Genomic DNA, 18,659 nt, shown 5'->3' with positions numbered 1-18,659 from the left:
GTGTTCTTATAATCGTTGCATGTGACGTAACAATGCTTTAATAAAGGAAGTCGGAAGTCAGGTCTTTTGTTTTTCTAGAACGTGGAATCATTGGTAAATGACGTAATGATAGCGATTGTTGAGTAATACAACGAACAATAGTCAGGGTGTTTCTATTGTTACGTAGACGTTTTGTTGAATATGAATGGTTGATATTGACGAATATGATGCAACGAAAGTAAGTGTGACGTCATAGATTAGTAATAATATAAGGGTGGGGGAAGATGAGACACATTTTTCTTCTATTTACTCGTCCTATTTAGTCGTAAATAAAAAACTCAAGGTTTTTTTAAAACTGTATTTTTTTGACTTCCATAGAGCGTTGTTATTTGTTTAAAACACGACCAGGATATTTAGATATTATGTGCTGAAGGTGTCCCGTTTTTCCCGTCCTATACAATTATCTTAAACTATGACCATATCTACTATGACGTCAGAATTAACATAAACATTCACAGGTGTTCCATATTAACTACCTTGATACTCGTCGTCGGTGTGGTGACCGTGTGTCGTATCGTGTTCGAGGTTAATCAGAGTATCAAGTAAGTTCCAACTTATAACATATAGGTGTTTTATACACCTCATGCTCACTGTCGAGTTAAAACATAGGTGTCTTCTTATACACAAGACACACATGGTGTATTCATACACCTTATGCTCACTGTTGAGTTATTACATGGGTGTCTTCTTATACATTCCAGATTGGGGCAAACACACACTGACCAAATATATTTAAAAGAACCCTGGGCGTTGTTCAAGAATCGTTGTAGTTCACCCGTGTGTACGGGGAATGCGAGCGTGGGTAGTAAGTATTTGTGACGTATGAATATGATGACGTAGATAAAGTATGTATACACTGAGCGCTCACGTTGGGGTTTGTTCATGGGCGTACCAAAGCACTTGGTGTATTCTGTTATGATGCAACGACAATGGTCCAACATAATAGTTCTTTGGGGTAAGATGGGACACCTGTATCACCTTATATCTAAATAGCCTGATCGTGTTTTAAACAATAAACAACGGTTTATGGGAGTCGTGAGGATACGGTTTTATAATTGTTTAAAATTCTTTGTATACAATCAAATGGGACAAGAAAATAGATTGGTAAGGTTTCCTATCTTCCCCACCCTGTTATGTCACAGTTTAAGTACAGTAGGGTGGGGAAGACGGGACACCTCTAGCACATAATATCAAAATATCCTGATCGTGTTTTAAACAATTAACAACGGTCTATTGGAGTCGTAAGGATACGGTTTCATAATTCTTTGAATGTTCTTTGTTTACTAAAAAAGGGAACGAGAAGATGGAATGCCCTACTATATATTACGTTAAGATACTCGTGAATTTAATTATGTTTATATGTGTGTTCCACCATGGATTCCACCCTCCCACGCAATTCTATAACGACACGCGACAGTGGTTGCTTATGTCGAGAAATTTGTTTCATAACAAAATACTTGGTCCAACAACCTTTTAGCTGGCGCTATTTTTATAGTTTTTAACAGTAGCGTTTTCTAACGACTGTCGTTTTGTTGCTTAGTCTATTCTCTCCATTGTGTTAATTAATTCGACGTTATATAGTCAATTTCTTGTTCACCAACTAAATGGGACAGAACTTTAGAATGAAAAGGTGTCCTACCCCCCACCCTACAATATATAACGTTACACCACAGACGTAACATGGAGCATGGTGATATTTGTTAAGTCGTCCGCCAACTCGTTCATAAGACGTGAGATTCTGCGTCGTAGTTGGGCATCGTTGTTTCGCGTGGAGGAAGGAAACATCACTGTTGTGTTCGTTGTCGGGCTCAGCGGTGCCAGGTTTACTGAGCGGAGATTGACGAAGGAGTCGAAAGAACACGGCGACATTCTACAATTCAATGGACCAGATGATTATAGGTGTGACGTCATAATAGATTACGTAACTTTCTCTGGATTGGAATCGAATAGTTTGACGTTTAAATGTTAGGTCACAGGATGCGGTTCTAGGTAGCCACTGTTGTTGTAACCACAATTGTTCCAACTCAGTGGTCACTAATGGATTGCTCAAATTGTCAACCACACAGGAAAATAGTCACCCACAAAATTACATTTGTGGCAGCTCGTAAGCAGGCACGAGGTGTATGAAACAAAACACCCGTGTTATAACGACTGTCCTTGCCCCTGCCATGCGAGGTCAAATAAGTTACATTCATTCATTGCCTCGTATAACATAGTAAACAACACGTGTATGGTTCAAAAATGTTCATAATTTATCATATTGTTTGTTATTGATAGAAACATTGCGTTAAAAACGCTCGCCGGGATGGAATGGGCGTCGCTTCATCTGCCGTCAACTTTCCTCTATTCCTCCATGGATGACGACTTCATGGTCGATATGTTAAAGATGACGAAGACCATTAACAAAGGATTCGAACTTATGCGCAAAGACTCGTGGTTCGAATTCCCGATCATATGCATGTTTAGAATGGGGGTTGATGAAAAGCCAGTTAGAGACGAAAACGGAATATTTAAGAAATGGTTCATCTCTGAGTCGTTGTTTAAGTGGCCCGTATTCCCCCGATACTGTCATGGCGGCATGTACACAACCTCTATGAGGATAATAGATCAACTGCTACGAGAATCGTGGTCGGTGGATTCATTGTATTTGGACGATGTTTGGATTACAGGAATCCTCCGTCAGAAGATTGGGATGCCGGACCAGATGGTGATCAAACCTGAGGAAACGGTGGCTGTACATTACAGCGGTTACACACAGTCTCCCAACCATAATGTAAACGCGTTTGTTGATGCGTGGCAACAATCTATAGACGAAATGGTCGATTCCAGTGTTTGTCAGTGTTTCAGATAGTAACCGAACTAATCACTGATCCGTGTCGCCATCCCCAGCGACAAAGACTATTATTACGTCACGGATGACTCGACGATGCTTAAAGCTGTTTGATGACGTAACAATAAACTTGGAAAAGCAATAAACATACGTCACAGTACTATAAAACACTGCCTCATAAATAAACGAAATCAACTTTTCGCGATTTTTCTGAACACGCCCGAACCTTATTTATGACGTCACAAAGCGATGGATTATGTTGTCACACTCGATTGCGTCCTAATCACAAAACATTCGTGACTCAGTCCCGACGTCTAGCGGTTGCTTTATTGCAATAAATCGCCTTGTTCCAGTAAAGTAACAAACATGAAAGACATTTAAAAAACATCATAATATGTTTAAAAGTTTAACTTCTAATTCACAGCATTCACAAATGCTTTTGGTTTTAATCAAAGCACAAGAACCTTCAGTAAAATAAGATAACCAGCTAATTGTACAATAGTGGTTTATTTACAAAACACAATTATTTTAAAAGTGCATAAAATTGGAACATTAATGAAAAATATTGCTGTTAATAATTTAAATAATTTAAAATATATAAAAACAAATACTGTTGCATAAAATATTCAGTCTAAAAGTTTGTGACCACTCCATATGGAAGATTGAAACTTGTTGTTGTTTAAGTTGCTTTGTAATATCTGCATGACATGTATTGGGGGGTCAAGCTGTAATCGAGAAGCTCTTTCCCAACGATCAACACGAGGTATTCCTGCAAATGGTGTTCGTAACAAACTTAATATGAACAACAACATCTAATGTGAATGCAAACACACATTACTTAACTGAAGTCATATTCCAAACACTTCTTGCAACTGAAAACTAAACCTTTTAAACCCAGGGGGGTGGGGGGGGGGTCAGGGATAGTCAAACACAATCCATGAAACAAATCCAACTTATTGGTTGTAATACAATAAAGCAGTGCAGAAAAGTAGGGTTGGCCAGCAGAACCTGCCACCCCAGGTTTGGTGCCTAAATTAACTTTTCTTAAGATTTGTTTGTTTGTGCGACTTGTGCGAAAGTTCAGAGTGGCTGTCTTAACTTAATGCCGAGATTCGGTGGAGAATGGATCAATGGTGCTCTAAAGCTCAGTTCCATGGCTTAAAAATCAAGTGTTTGTATATCAACATATCTTCTATAGCTAATACAGACGTAACTAAAAATAGCAAACTCCGGCAAACTTGCTATCCACTGTAAGAATATGACTCCCTTTTTTCTCATCTCCCAATTTCTGATTTAATCATTCGAAAATTTACTATCAATTATTATGGAGTGATAATGGTAAAGTTGCAGCATGAAAATCAAACACATTTTAAAAGATTAAAACGGTTTATTACCTTGACTTGGTCCGAACTTATTGTTTAAATCAAAATCTCGTAATTGCTTCAATTGTTCATCCACGCTGGGTGAAAGGCAATCTGGGGTTCCAACATTGGATGGGAGGTCACACGGTTGGTCTAGGGGTTTGAGATATTGTTGTTGGTAATGAGACTTTTCTCATGATTTCATGGTGATAAATGAAAGAATGAAACGACAACATGTAAAAAGGGTAAATTCCTCAGTAGCATTGGCATTTTAGAACATTATGTATACTTGTGTTTTGTTTAAAGACTTTTTGTTGCATGTATAAAAACGATAGACAAGTATTGTTTTTACAAATACTATGTTTTATGTAACTGGTACACCATAGAATGTTCCACAATGTATGTTCAAATATAAATCAAAATATAAATTATAATATGTGTTACAACGTTATAATATCCAAACATAACGTTAAAACATCAGTATAAAAATAAAGCCTAAAAACGTAGCTTACCTTTTAGTTTTGGCAAATTTTTCTTTTTTCTTAAATAATTTGTGACTTTTTGTTCATTCATTTCGTTAAAATCGTCCAAACAGCAAACGAGAAGCAAATATTGGATCGCTCCCCTACTGTGAACCAACGTAAAATAAACGGTTGGTGGTTTTAGAATATGTTGCGGTCCATATATAAGCACGCAGTGTAAACACAGATCATTAAGGGCATGTCTAAAACCTTGAAAACCTGACTGCCCTGAATTGCCTGAATTTTAATTCAGTGTTGCCAGATTATTTTCGTATTTTTTAATACGTTTGCAAAAGCGGCCCTGACTTTCGTGATTGCAAATAAAAGCAGCCCTGAACTTTCGTAATTGTGTGTATATATACATCCCTGAATTTCGTTATAGTATGTATATTCAGCCCTGAATTTCGTTATAGTATGTATATACATCCCTGAATTTCGTGAATATACATACTATAACGAAATTCAGGGCTGTATATACATACTATAGCGAAATTCAGGGCTGAATATATACATACTATAACGAAAGTCAGGGCAGTATATATACACAATCACGAAATTCAGGGATGTATATACATACTATAACGAAATTCAGGGCTGAATATACATACTATAACGAAATTCAGGGATGTATATATACACACAATTACGAAAGTTCAGGGCTGCTTTTATTTGCAATCACGAAAGTCAGGGCCGCTTTCGCAAACGTATTAAAAAATACGAAAATAATCTGGCAACACTGAATTAAAATTCAGGCAATTCAGGGCAGTCAGGTTTTCAGGGTTTTAGACATGCCCGATCATTAACTGGTGTTGGGGTAAGTTGTTGAGTGAGTGTATAAAGTAATAAATGGAATTGGCTAAAGTTGGCTGCTGGTTCAGCGCCAAGAAGAAAAAGAAAGTTAATTTTGCTGAGTTTGATTCTATTCTACGGTAAGTTGCAAAAATATGTTATTTTGCCCAACGTATTTTTAGATTTCAAAACTTAAAAATTACTTTTTTACTCGACAGAAAACATGGTTTTCAACTCGTTGAGGTAAGTGGAAGACGTTTCGTAATATATGGGTGAGGCATGCCATTAGACCAGAGTTTATTACCCCAACATTGTATATTTATATTCTTTATGGGTGAGGTCCTACAGTAAGGCATGCCATGGAACCTGAGATTTAAGCCAGAGTTGGCCCATTACCCAAACATTGTATATGCATATGGGTGAGGTTCTACAGTAAGGCGTGCCATGGGACCTGGGTCCTGAAATTTATGTCGGAGTTGGCCCATTACCCCAACATTGTAACATTAGTTTAAATCCAATCTTTTTAGATTGATTTTTCCAACTTTGAGGAGCAAGGACCTTTTGTTGCGATCGTTCATAAAATAACAGACATGATGATCGAAGCGATGCACGGCTCCGAGGTAGCGTCCAGAAATGTACAAAGGATTCAGGTAAACATGTTTAAAGGGGAGATCTTTGTTAAACAGTTTATATAGAACCATGGGAATATAGGTTATGTATTGGATGCATAGTGTGGTTACCATACTTCAACTTTACAACATTATAAGTCCCAATAAATATGAATGGCATGAACAGTTTATGATGTCATAATGGTTCATTGTTACGTAACAGTCGTACATCGATCGAAACCCAAAGCTTCTGATGATTGACCCGCTGGAAGGGATTCGAAAACTTTTGATTCGAAACGAAACTTATAAGTTGGTTGAGGGAAGCAAGCACGTTAAAGGTGGGGTAAGATGGTTTATGGGGGTGGGGTAAGATGGCTCATGGGGGTGGGGTAAGATGGTTTATGGGGGTGGGGTAAGATGGTTTATGGGGGTGGGGTAAGATGGCTCATGGGGGTGGGGTAAGATGGTTTATGGGGGTGGGGTAAGATGGCTCATGGGGGTGGGGTAAGATGGTTTATGGGGGTGGGGTAAGATGGCTCATGGGGGTGGGGTAAGATGGTTTATGGGGGTGGGGTAAGATGGTTTATGGGGTGGGGTAAGATGGCTCATGGGGGTGGGGTAAGATGGTTTATGGGGGTGGGGTAAGATGGCTCATGGGGATGGGGTAAGATGGTTTATGGGGGTGGGGTAAGATGGCTCATGGGGGTGGGATAAGATGGGTCATGGGGGTGGGGTAAGATGGCTCATGGGGATGGGGTAAGATGGTTTATGGGGGTGGGGTAAGATGGTTTATGGGGGTGGGGTAAGATGGCTCATGGTGGTGGGGTAAGATGGCTCATGGTGGTGGGGTAAGATGGTTTATGGGGGTGGGGTAAGATGGTTCATGCTTTTATTCTATTTTATTATTCCACTTGGTATTAAATTAACAATATTTGCTGCGTTATATAATCGATAATCTTACCCTTGCGAATTTAAAAAAGGACATCATATGTATAACACATGCATGTTGCTGTTGTATACTGTAGTTCTATATCAAGGCCAAGCCTTGCCGTACACTTATTGTATATTAACACAAACCTCCCACAGAAAGTTTGATACATTCCCCAACCTTTACTTTACTAACTTCTACAAACCATGAAGAACTTAAACAACAAATTCGTTCGGCCAACGTTAAGTATCCTTTTGGTGAGTTAAGTTACTTTGATGGTAATTACTGCACTGAGTGGAAAGTATTTGAATAAAAGTAACTTATTTATCCTCGTATGGTGGGGCAACAACAGTCGTTATAACACGGGTGTTTTGTTTCATACACCTCGTGTCAGCTTACAAGTTACCACGTATGTAATTTTGTAGAAAAATGCTTTTCTGTATGGCTGCAATTTGGACAACCCATTAGTGACCACTGGGTTGGATCAATTGTCGTTAAGTGTCTTGCCCAAGGACACATAAGCACACAATGGTGGCAGCGACATTTATTGGTAACCACTTAGCTTTGGCATATTTTTATTGGTAATGAAATACAAACAAAACATATAACATTATTAAATTTAAACGTTATTGAATTGTAAACACTGTTTATTAAATGTTGACAGTTTGTAAGCGGAATATAGCACATGGAGTGGAATCGCACGAGGTAATTATATTTAACATTATGTTTTATCTCTTCGATAATGAAGATTAAATTGTTATAAAACAATGAAGAGAATCCACAGTAAAACGACATTAAACCCACTATGTTTAATAGTGCGGGGAAAACATTTGAAACCAATGATAATTATGTTTGTATTTCACATTATGGCACTGCTGTTGTATTTGTTCATGTTTATCATTTGTTATCTATATTTTATTAAACATTATATTACCAGATGTCAATAATATTCAACGAGGATGGTTTAAGCGACGTCAACCCTCCGTGCGTGGTTCAAACGTTCATAGATCATGGAGCGTTGCTTTATAAAGTGAGGATATTATAATTCTGTTGACATTATTTAAGTTTATTCGACTGCTATATATATTGACTCTTCTAGTTTTAAAACCTTAATTTTGAACCGATGTTTCATTTGCTACCTGGAAAACTATATACCAGAAGATCCAATTTATTAATTTTCTGTGTGTTTAGTTACTCTATTAAAGTTATTTTATGTTAAAATCCATTAAATTGTAAATAAATGGTTTTATACTAAGTTACAAAGATATGCCCCCCCAGATATTTGTGGTGGGCACTCGTTACCACATAATGAAACGACCGTCGTTACGCAACTTCAGTGACACCCGGTGGTCAAACCACCCAACCATTTTCTTCAACTCGCATCATATTTCAAGTTGTGATTCAGCTCCCTCCAAACTTAGTACTGTGAGTTAAGATAGATGTGTTTGATTATTATCACTGATGAACATCAATATTTGGTCAAACCAAACGCTTCATCTAATATGCCACAAGCAGCATCCACCAATAAGCATCATGGTTTCTAAACAATGATAAGCTTGGAAAATAAACTATAAAAATATGAAACTTCATTATTTACTACACTATATGTTTGCATATTAGTATATACATTACCACACCATGCTAATTGTAGCTTGAAGATGGGGACATCCCCCCACGTGAGATAAATGAAGATCTCGTCAACAAACTTGTTCAAAACTTTAACCAAGAAATCAACATGACCTTATATGGTGCGGATATCATTGTGTGTGGAACGACGGGGAAACATTATATTATTGATATCAATGTTTTTCCAGGTTGGTTAATTTAACTGTGTTGGCTTATTTTTGGGACGGCAAACACTGGTGTTCTGTTTCATAAACCTCGTGCCTGCTTACCAGTTGCCACGTATGTAACTTTGTGTGTGATTGTTTTTCTGTATGGCTGACAATCTTATTCACAATAACGGGGAACCTTGAACCCACGATTACATCTGTAACCATCATCCCAACCAACTCCCGTTTATTAAACAACTTTATTTACTGCAGGTTACGATGGTGTCGATGATTTCTATCAACAACTATCCAATCACATATCAACCCATGTACAGACATTATAACCATGTTGGTAGATACACAACAATGATAATGAAGCGTATTATGCAGATTTTAAATAAAACATTCGTATTTTTGTGAAAAATCTGTTTCTTTGACCAAGCTTATAAGATGAAAAACATTTTTTTTCGAAAGAAACTTGTTTTTTAAACCCGAGTTTATGAGATATCTGTATCTTCAGACATCTTATATATATACACAACATAGATATCTTAATATCTGCTTATTGCTGGGGAGTTTCGGGTTGTTGAGGTTCTGCCACTTCTTGTGTACGGAAAGCAGGTTGGGCAGAGGGTTGGGGAAACGGTTGGTTGGTGTAGTTCGGGGCTGCAACTAAAGGTACAATGAATGTTATCCAAATTGGGGTCATTTGCTAATGTTTGCGACAAGGCTCGTATAATTTTGAACTAAATATAAGTAAACTGGGCACGCAGGGTTGTAAAACTAGAAGCCTTCTTGATGAACAAGCACAGGATTTATAGCGTTATCTATATTTATACATATGCTAAAATGGATGCATAATTTAATATACAACGCCTTGATAAGCAGAAACACGACGTTCATACTAACCTTGATATTGTTGTGGTTGATAATGTTGGTTGGCAAGGTTAGGTTGGGCGTAATATTGTGGTTGTTGGGGTTGGGGGGCTCCAACCTGCTGGATGTGTTTATATAATGTGGCTACCAGGTATAGTATGGTTTACAATCCAACAGGCAATTAATCGAATACAAAATATAAACGTCCTGAACAAGTCGTATTTATCAGGGTGAATGCAACAACGGCGCAAGAAAAGATATTTTTAAAATACTGTACATAAATGAATCCAAATCATCACGTATGGAGAATATAAATACCTGCACGGATGGTTGAATATAATGAGCGTTGTTGTTGGTGGGGGGTTCCTGGGGGTGGTCTGCTTGGGGAATCCCCCGTTGTGGGATTGATGTCGGGGGCAGGTTGGGTGGCCGTGGGTGAGGGGGGCGGGGGTACTGGGGGGAATGTTGTGCTTGCATAAGTAAAAATGTTGGGAAAAAATGTAAATAAGTTCCCACGAAGTTACATCCGTATCTATCTCGAGGAACATACTTTAATCATTTCATTATACGATTATAAAAAGTTGGTCAAACGATTCGGCAAAAGATATTACTTGTATATAAGGTTTGGTTGGTACCTGTGCTTGTTGTTTGGTATCATGGACTTGCTGAAGTGGGTTGGTTGGTTGGGGTTGGTTGGGTGGGGCTTGCGTCATCTGTTTCGCCTGTGGTGCATATTGGTTGTTATGTCAACACTATATTCGATGGAATTTGTTTAGTCTTATAACATAGGTGTTTTGTTTCATAAACGCCCGCTTACAAGTTTCCATGTATGTAACTTTGTAGGTAATTGTTTTTTCTTGACAAACCCATTAGTGACCACTGGGTTGGTTGGAGCAATTGTCGTTAAGTGTCACATAAGCCCACAATGGTGGCGGCATCAAGCCTCGAACCCACGACCTCTAGCTTACATACAAGCATTCCAACCTCACCAACCTGCTGTGTTTGTCGAGCCCTAGCTTCAGCGTATTTGATTTGTTCGTGTAAGAAACCTTGTCGTTCCTGTAATAATTGTTGACGTTGGTATTCCAGCTGTTCACGCTCGCGCTCCATGATCGTTTCCAATTCCTCAAAATGCCTGCAGTTGGTGGTTAAACGTGAGGTTTCTTGTCAGTTTCAATACAAACATGACATTCCATGTGTATTATACGATTTTTATACAATTCAATTAAAAAATTTAAAAACCCTGACACTACTAAAGGTTTAATTTTTAAAACGTTTGAGATGAAAATTGCATTATAAATATGAAACAACAAATCACACAATCCACCACGCCCACAACATACAATCTTACTTCGACGCTTTAAAAAGAAATTCTTGCCGATCTTTGACTAACTGTTGAGACTCAAGCGCAATTAACGTTCTCTCTCTGCTCAACATTTCATCGAGATCATCTAAAGACCTGAACATACACTGTATATTCAACCTGCGGTAACCACTGTATGTCTGAACATTACAAACTACAATCTGTATAAATCCAATCAACCTGGATGTTATATCTGAATGCTTACACCTTGCGTACGTCTATCTTTATACAGCCTTGCAAAATAAAAGAGATATCTAAATACTTCGCTACGAACTTTATGTATAACCTGCATACCACCTCATGCACACATTACTACAACTGTCTGAACCGATATTCTTAAACTTATTATGATCACAAGTTACACCCACTTAGATTCTCTGAACCTATTTGCAGCAAACGGAAGTTTCAACGAATATTCCACACAACATATGCTGAACCTTCATTGAATAATCAGTGAAAGTTTTACAACAGACAGTTTAAGTTCCAGCCAACATATTAACAACTATGATAAATAATCTTTATAAACCTTCAACTAACTAATATACGTAGGTTATATTACAATCGGGTGTATGTGGGTTCTGGGTTGTACAATAATATAAAAACTACTAAGTATATGTTGCTACTAGCAGTTTCTACAATGCAAAGCTGTTACCCCCTAAACCCCACAAACCTGAGTTTAATTTCCAATTTCTTCATCTGTGTTTCCACAAGATGAGCAACCAGACTTTTTATTTTCCTTTCTTCGATTTGAGCGAGATACTTGGCTTTCACAGCAGCAGCGCTAATGGCAGCCGCTGCAGCTGTTGCGATGTTGCCTTCAGGTAACTTGCGCTCAATCTTTACTTCATTCTATGCGGGGTAATGGGTATTGTTACAACATGTTAAATTATGCCCCCATTCAATATGGGTGAGGTAACAAGGGGTTGAATAGTAAGAGATAGAGTATGTACTGCGTAGGCATGGGAGAAACATTAGGGGTACATGGGGTGACACTTTACCCCAACCTTTGAAACAGAAAATGTTCCACCACCTTCCACTCGGGGAATATAGGTCTGCACATCAGGACATAGTCACCACCCACCTCTCCTTCCTCCCCAGCTTTTTCATCACTCTCCATTTTCTCATCTTTATTTTCATCATCGTTCACGTTGTCACGGTCTTCCGTTGGTTCAGCGGGTTTGTCTGTGCCTAAAAACATAAACATCTTATATAACTGTCATAAATATTATAAAAACCCAACATGGAAAATTTATTTCAAATAAAACGCTGGATTTTACCGTTGCAAGGGATTAAACAAAATCTTTTACATTTTTAACCATTGTGACAAAATGAGACACCGACTTTAAAACATCTATTTGTGCCACTGACCACAGGCAACATAGACACCATATATATAACATAGACATCATATACACCTGTTGCTTCCACACCAGCGATTCCACTTTTATCGAGACCAAACGTGGGGCCGACTTCAACCCCGGACTTTGATTCTTCCACAACCTGGGATGCATGGAATGTTTGTCCAACGTGGTTTAGTTAATGTGTAACACACAACAGTTTCAACTTTAAAGCACTACAACACCACAGATACCTCAGCCCCACTAAGCGCTTGGTGGAGTTGGGTTTATAGCTTTGCATTAATTAACGAATACAATGTACATACAACCGATCCCCTACAACCGATCCCCTACAACCGATCCCATACAACCAATCCCATACAACCGATCCCCTACAACCGAACCCTACAACCGATCCCATACAACCGATCCCATACAACCGATCCCATACAACCGATCCCATACAACCGATCCCCTACAACCGATCCCATACAACCGATCCCCTACAACCGATCCCTACAACCGATCCCATACAACCGATCCCATACAACCGATCCCATACAACCGATCCCTACAACCGATCCCATACAACCGATCCCATACAACCGATCCCATACAACCGATCCCATACAACCGATCCCCTACAACCGATCCCTACAACCGATCCCATACAACCGATCCCATACAACCGATCCCATACAACCGATCCCATACAACCGATCCCCTACAACCGATCCCATACAACCGATCCCCTACAACCGATCCCTACAACCGATCCCATACAACCGATCCCATACAACCGATCCCATACAACCGATCCCATACAACCGATCCCATACAACCCACCCACCTTTTTAACATGAGCAGCCACATAATGTTGCGGGACTTCATCCTTTAACGACGAGAATTCCTCGATCGCCGCTTTCGCTGCAGCAGCTGCCACGCGAGGGCTAACCACCGAAGCGAGGAAAGCGACTGTGCTCATAACGGGATTCCCCGACTTAGAGAATGGAATGGGTTGCTCCAACACAACGGTTCGTTCCTCGTCGGTTTCGGCGTTTGCGTTCGCTACCACCGACCCTGGAGATGTGTGGTTGGTGTTAATATTGTATAATAAATAATATCAGGTATAATATAGGTGATCCAATATAAAGATAAGGTATTATAAACTGTATATGTGGACTTATATGTCGTTGTTGCCATGTGTATTATAAGTGTGAGAGATCCTCTGGCAACCGGTTAGGTCACAAAACAAACGATTGCCACAAGATCTCTTTCACACTTGTATATAAACTGCTTGGTACAGCAACGTGACTTCAGGGTTAGTCCTTTGCATCATATTCAACACACGATGGCGCATTACCTTCAATATAAGGATCTTCAATAGGAAGTCTAAGGAATTGTAGAATGCATTCATCTTGTGTTCGACTTCCAACGTGCTCAGATACTTTGTTCCAATCATCCTTTATATAAAACACAATATTATCGTGCAAGTTACATATCCTCGCATGGCGGGGCATCTTCCGTTTAACTTATAACACTGGTGTTCTGTTCCATACACCTTGTGCCTGCTCACAAGGTACCACATCACATAAGCATTTAGGGTGATTGTTTTATGTATGACTGATAATTTTGAAAAACCCATTAGTGACCACTGGGTTTGAGTAATTGCACCTAGTGTCTTACCCAAGGACACATACGCCTACAGTGATAGCAACATCGAGTCAGGAACCCACAACCTGGAGACTCAGGAACCCACAACCTGGAGACTCTGGTTATGAGACAAGCACCACTATGGGTCATGTAGGTTCACCTTAACATCAATGTATCATCACCTTATACATCTCCAATCCCTCCAACAACAACAAAACCTCTTGGTCCGTCCAAGGTTTAGCGATCGCTGCGGCTGCTGCAGTTTTACCTTTCCCTGTTTGATTCTTGTGTTGGGTCGCGTAAATATCCGTCCGTAAACCGAAGTTGTTCCCGATCCCACTGTCGGGGGCTGATGGTTTCTCACCAGGTTTGCCCTGTGGGAAGAATATTGTGATGTAATTATGGTGGGTTGTGATGTAATTATGGTGGGTTGTGATGTCATTATGGTAGTAAGGTCATGGGGGAGTGAACTTTTGTTGTCATTTTAAAGATCCCATTTTATGGATTCTAATATATGTGAGTGAGGTCCCGTTGCGTGGCACGCCATGGGTCCTGGGACATTGGCCAGGATTGCGTTTTACCCCAACACCTGGGATGCTGCTGTATGAACCTCACCAGAGTTCTTTCCTTAACACCAAAGTACACCAGTCATCATGCACTCACCTTATCACACTTAGCAATAGTATGTGCATGGCTTGCATTAGAAGCTGGGGCAACAGGTTGCAATCCCGATGGTGTATCGGCAACAACATGGAAGTGTGAAGTTGGTGGCGGGCCCATCATGGATGGCTTGCTGTCACCATCTACTTGGTAATTGATCATTCCCCACTGCTCAAGGAATGCATGGACTCTGTTGGGGAAGATGGGTTAATATGTAAGTTTTATAATACATGGTGGTTGATGGTAAGGCCACTATAAGTCAACATTAAATTGCTAATATATGGGGTCAAAGGGCTGTATATTGTTTGTTGGGGGTTTCTTTTAAACAAAATATTCGGTAAAAAAATTTTTACATTTCTATTATTGATTGGTTGAACTGCGGTCACTTAACTGTGTTGAATATCAATTCATGAAACTAAACAACCTTAATATAGTACAAACATCCCCGGCTAAGTTCCTTCTACAACCGGTAGCGCTCAAATACTCGGACGGGTTGAGCCGGTACGTGTCAATCATAAAGTTACGATACGCGATGTATATCTCGGGTGTCTTGGAACGATTCTTGTTGTTGAAGAACTCGGGGAGGGCTCTGGGGGGAAAGGGTGAATGTAACTTGCTTATCCTCGCATGGCGGGGCAACAGCAACTGTAATAATACAGTGTTTTGTTTCATACACCTCGTGCTCGCGTATAAGCATTATAACTACAGAAAACCCTCCAGGATAGAAAACAAAATCCACCTTCGTTCAATAGAATGAATCGCATTATAATCAAACCACGCCGAATAACTCGGCACGATGATGTGATGCGTTTGTTCTGTCACCGTGTCCTCATGTGAACCATCACCTAATATATATATAATGTTAAAACAAGAATTATCTCTTATGTTAAAAATACATTAATTTTTTATATCAATGATGTCTCGTTGGACGGTATAACTTAGTTCAGTAAATTTTACCTTTTTTTCCATAAGAGCTATTTCTAATATTACTGTCTATTTTTGTTCAGCTAATTTTAATATCACATCAAGAATCAACATATACTAAGTGTTAATCATAACAACCCACCATTCTTTTCATCATTATCATTCGAATCTTGGTCTCGCTCCACAATCTCCTGCAACGTTCCACCTTTGATTGGTTGCGTTTCAATGTCTTTCTTCGAATACATCTGAATATAAACATGGATTGAAACAAATCTTGATTCTACATAAACCATATTAATCCATTGCATATTTGTACAACAACTACTCTGTAACTAATAACATCTTAAAGTTTTTGAGAGGACAGATATTTTATACATATCATACCCCGGTGCCACACCACCCCTTATTTACCCCCCATCCCCCACTTACATGTCTAGGAACGGCAACTTCCTCCACATGAGGAACAATTGATGGATCTTCCAAATCCTTGGTTAGATCGTCCTCCTCCTCCTTGTACGACTTCCTCTTCATGGATGCGGGTGTCCCTGGTCGACCTGGGGGGAGGGGGTATTTAATAATCCATGAATACTTTAAACCTCATCTTACAAATAGGTCGCAGTTTAACTCTTTAACTGCCCACGGCAACTAAAGTCGCTCTGGTACCACAAAAATAGGCGGCAGTTAAAAGGTTGACTAAACCCAGAGTGGAAAAGTTTGTTTTTTGTAAAATTTAGTCATTTTCGGTGAAATTTAAAATACCAAACATAAATATATATATACATACTTTCTAATAGGAGGCAAATGATATCATCCAAACTTGCAATCTATAATTCATTGTTGCAAAAATTAAACCATTAATTTTGAACATGTATACCGCTGGTTAATTTACCCCAACAACCCCCCACCTTTCTTGTTTCTTCTTTTATTTTGTTCGCTTGGCGATGGTGATCGCTGTTTTGATCGTTTCTTTCCTCCTTTCTTCTTATCCCCGTCGGAACTCATCGGACTCTCGGCTTTCATCGATCGATTCATTCTTATTTCTATGGTAAAATACACAATATTGTTTACTTTTGTTGTAAGTGAGGAATCGTCACACTAACTGTTAACGTATTTTATCACAACAAGAAAGGTTCTCAGCTATAAACCAATATTTTATGTTTGGATCTTTTAGTCATGGTATATACGCCCACTGCGATATATATTTGAACGTTTTGTTTATTAACACAGACTTTTATTAAAATAAAGATGATAAAATACGTTCAAACCACTTTAATGAGGAAAAAACGTGAAATAATTTCAAAACTTCAAAGCGCGTAAAATCATGAAAATATCGTTTACCAGATTTTCAAAATACAATAAATTTAACAAACAAAATATTTTTATAAGAAAACTCACCGAATTATCGACAAAACTTTAATTTTATAAAAAAAATTCAGAAAAAATATTCTTCCCGCTTTTGAATTGCGCCGATTTTGACAAAATGTCCGTCAGTGGTTTCGGCAAATTTTGGTCAAGTCAGCAAATATAACCAGAATTCGTGTATTTCACATCGGGGACCAAGTTATGTATTTGGAGTTGTGCTTCCTTTATTCGCAGTGGATTGATTAGGAACTTTCTCGTATAAACACCTCCTGAGTGGACAATGCATGAGTGTGTTTATATGGCTGCCAACGTAGTGTAAGTAACTTTGTTGATGGTGATTTTTCTTTATGAATGACAAAAACTCAGTAGTGACCATTGGGTTGTCGTTAAGTGTCTTGCCCAAGGACTCACAAGCCCACAATGGTGGCAGCGGCGGGCCCTTGAGACCGTATTATCTTCGTTTGACAGGTAGCCGCGCTAACCAATGTGTCACATATATTTCCCGGCGAGATCTCAAACCGACGCTGCGTTTAGCATCCATGAGGAAGCAACAGGCGTATTTATACTTCGGTAAAAATAGAAAAAAACGTCTTTCATTCTTTGCAGGCCACGTTGGTGTAACATAACCAACATCGTATCATACGCTTGAATGGGTGTAGTGGTGCCACTCGTTTTGTGCTTTTGTGGCGCGGTATTGATATTTGTTACAACACGGGTGTTCTGTTTCATACACATCGTACACGCTTACAAGTTACCATGTATGTAACTTTGGTGGTGATTGTTTATTTGTATTGCGGACAATTTAAATAACCCGTAAGCGTAAACGAACGGACAATCAGGGCAAATTGTACGCATGAACGAACACACCTTGTTAACCCCGCGAAGCATTTACCCAGGGAAACCCCCGCCCACGCTGCCGGTCGCGAGATTGGAAACCTCCATTACGTCATAATAGATAAGCCGACACCTGGTATGAAATTCCAGGTCATTTTTTTCACACGAAAACCTTGTTTTATTTAAACCAGAATAAAATTAAACAGGTCCCTTAAAAATGTGTTGTATGCACGTGGTTGCGGGTATTTTTAAATATAGGTGAAAAATAAAAACGGTTGCTCTTTAATAATTCTTCCAAATATTACCGTTCTAACGATGCTAAAAATGTATTTCTATTAACATAATAACAAGCACGCAACCCCACGAGCTACAGTCTTGTGCTCGCATCTATACAAGCATCCATCCTCAAGTCACGACAACGGAAGAAGCCAATATAGAATTTTATTCTTTCTGCATAAAAACTAAAATAACTCTATGCGTAATTTGACGCACCGTTGCGTGACCACGCAGCAACCGGACGTAAAGATTTTGACACCGTCATGACGTCACAGGAATGACGCCATGATCACGTTGTACCGAGTAAATAAATTTATCTTTTTCTCAATAAAACGTCACATAGGATGTTACCAATTAATCTATTAATAAAGTCAGTTCTTCTAAGGGCGCCCGAAGATACAAAGACAACAGGTTTCCATGTTACGTCATAAAAACTTTTTTAGTTACGCCTCTAAAAATAAGCGACAGTTGTTCGAGAAATGTTTTCGTTTATGACGTCAGGTCGTTTAAGAAATTGCCTCACTTT

The 18,659-nt window shown here is 39.0% G+C and overlaps 4 protein-coding genes across 10 annotated transcripts; 2 read left to right on the top strand and 2 right to left on the bottom strand.

The window, feature by feature from the left end:
- Nucleotides 1-69: 69 nt before the first annotated feature.
- LOC149729152 (beta-1,3-galactosyltransferase 5-like) lies at nucleotides 70-3,069 on the top strand. Its single transcript, XM_089889302.1, has 5 exons — nucleotides 70-217; nucleotides 498-581; nucleotides 741-844; nucleotides 1,713-1,938; nucleotides 2,317-3,069. Exons 1-5 carry the CDS (start codon nucleotides 204-206, stop codon nucleotides 2,888-2,890), a joined length of 1,002 nt encoding a protein of 333 aa, XP_089745428.1. The 5' UTR covers nucleotides 70-203; the 3' UTR covers nucleotides 2,891-3,069.
- A 100-nt stretch (nucleotides 3,070-3,169) lies between these two features.
- On the bottom strand, nucleotides 3,170-4,952 carry LOC149729151 (DNA polymerase delta subunit 4-like). The gene is made up of 3 exons (XM_089889306.1): nucleotides 4,743-4,952; nucleotides 4,264-4,383; nucleotides 3,170-3,638 (listed from the first exon to the last, which is right to left on the bottom strand). The coding sequence occupies exons 1-3, from the start codon at nucleotides 4,801-4,803 to the stop codon at nucleotides 3,496-3,498; spliced, it is 324 nt and encodes a 107-aa protein (XP_089745432.1). The 5' UTR covers nucleotides 4,804-4,952; the 3' UTR covers nucleotides 3,170-3,495.
- A 543-nt stretch (nucleotides 4,953-5,495) lies between these two features.
- Nucleotides 5,496-9,272, top strand: LOC149729150 (inositol-tetrakisphosphate 1-kinase-like). Of its 2 annotated transcripts, XM_089889304.1 has the most exons (10): nucleotides 5,501-5,680; nucleotides 5,759-5,783; nucleotides 6,068-6,190; nucleotides 6,372-6,486; nucleotides 7,235-7,333; nucleotides 7,741-7,781; nucleotides 8,014-8,106; nucleotides 8,355-8,501; nucleotides 8,728-8,890; nucleotides 9,122-9,272. In XM_089889304.1, exons 1-10 carry the CDS (start codon nucleotides 5,598-5,600, stop codon nucleotides 9,190-9,192), a joined length of 960 nt encoding a protein of 319 aa, XP_089745430.1. In that variant the 5' UTR covers nucleotides 5,501-5,597; the 3' UTR covers nucleotides 9,193-9,272. The 2 variants fall into 2 exon arrangements, with proteins under 2 accessions (XP_089745431.1, XP_089745430.1); XM_089889305.1 differs by lacking the exon at nucleotides 8,355-8,501 and having other exon boundaries at nucleotides 5,496-5,680.
- LOC149729149 (SWI/SNF complex subunit SMARCC2-like) lies at nucleotides 9,095-17,193 on the bottom strand. 6 transcript variants are annotated; one of them, XM_089889294.1, is made up of 19 exons: nucleotides 17,057-17,193; nucleotides 16,567-16,701; nucleotides 16,091-16,215; nucleotides 15,804-15,906; nucleotides 15,477-15,582; nucleotides 15,162-15,326; nucleotides 14,741-14,927; nucleotides 14,260-14,451; nucleotides 13,788-13,887; nucleotides 13,275-13,504; nucleotides 12,503-12,587; nucleotides 12,169-12,275; nucleotides 11,758-11,936; nucleotides 11,076-11,183; nucleotides 10,718-10,859; nucleotides 10,360-10,446; nucleotides 10,043-10,177; nucleotides 9,758-9,845; nucleotides 9,095-9,520 (listed from the first exon to the last, which is right to left on the bottom strand). In XM_089889294.1, the coding sequence occupies exons 2-19, from the start codon at nucleotides 16,691-16,693 to the stop codon at nucleotides 9,411-9,413; spliced, it is 2,376 nt and encodes a 791-aa protein (XP_089745420.1). In that variant the 5' UTR covers nucleotides 16,694-16,701; nucleotides 17,057-17,193; the 3' UTR covers nucleotides 9,095-9,410. The 6 variants fall into 6 exon arrangements, with proteins under 6 accessions (XP_089745420.1, XP_089745421.1, XP_089745422.1 ...); XM_089889295.1 differs by having other exon boundaries at nucleotides 9,758-9,842; XM_089889296.1 differs by having other exon boundaries at nucleotides 12,169-12,269.
- Between the last annotated feature and the right edge of the window lie 1,466 nt (nucleotides 17,194-18,659).

The sequence above is a fragment of the Ciona robusta genome, chromosome 11 (assembly GCF_009617815.1).
Source record: "Ciona robusta chromosome 11, ASM961781v2".
In the NCBI taxonomy this organism is placed as follows: domain Eukaryota; kingdom Metazoa; phylum Chordata; class Ascidiacea; order Phlebobranchia; family Cionidae; genus Ciona; species Ciona robusta.
This window is presented reverse-complemented; position numbering and strand designations above follow the sequence as displayed.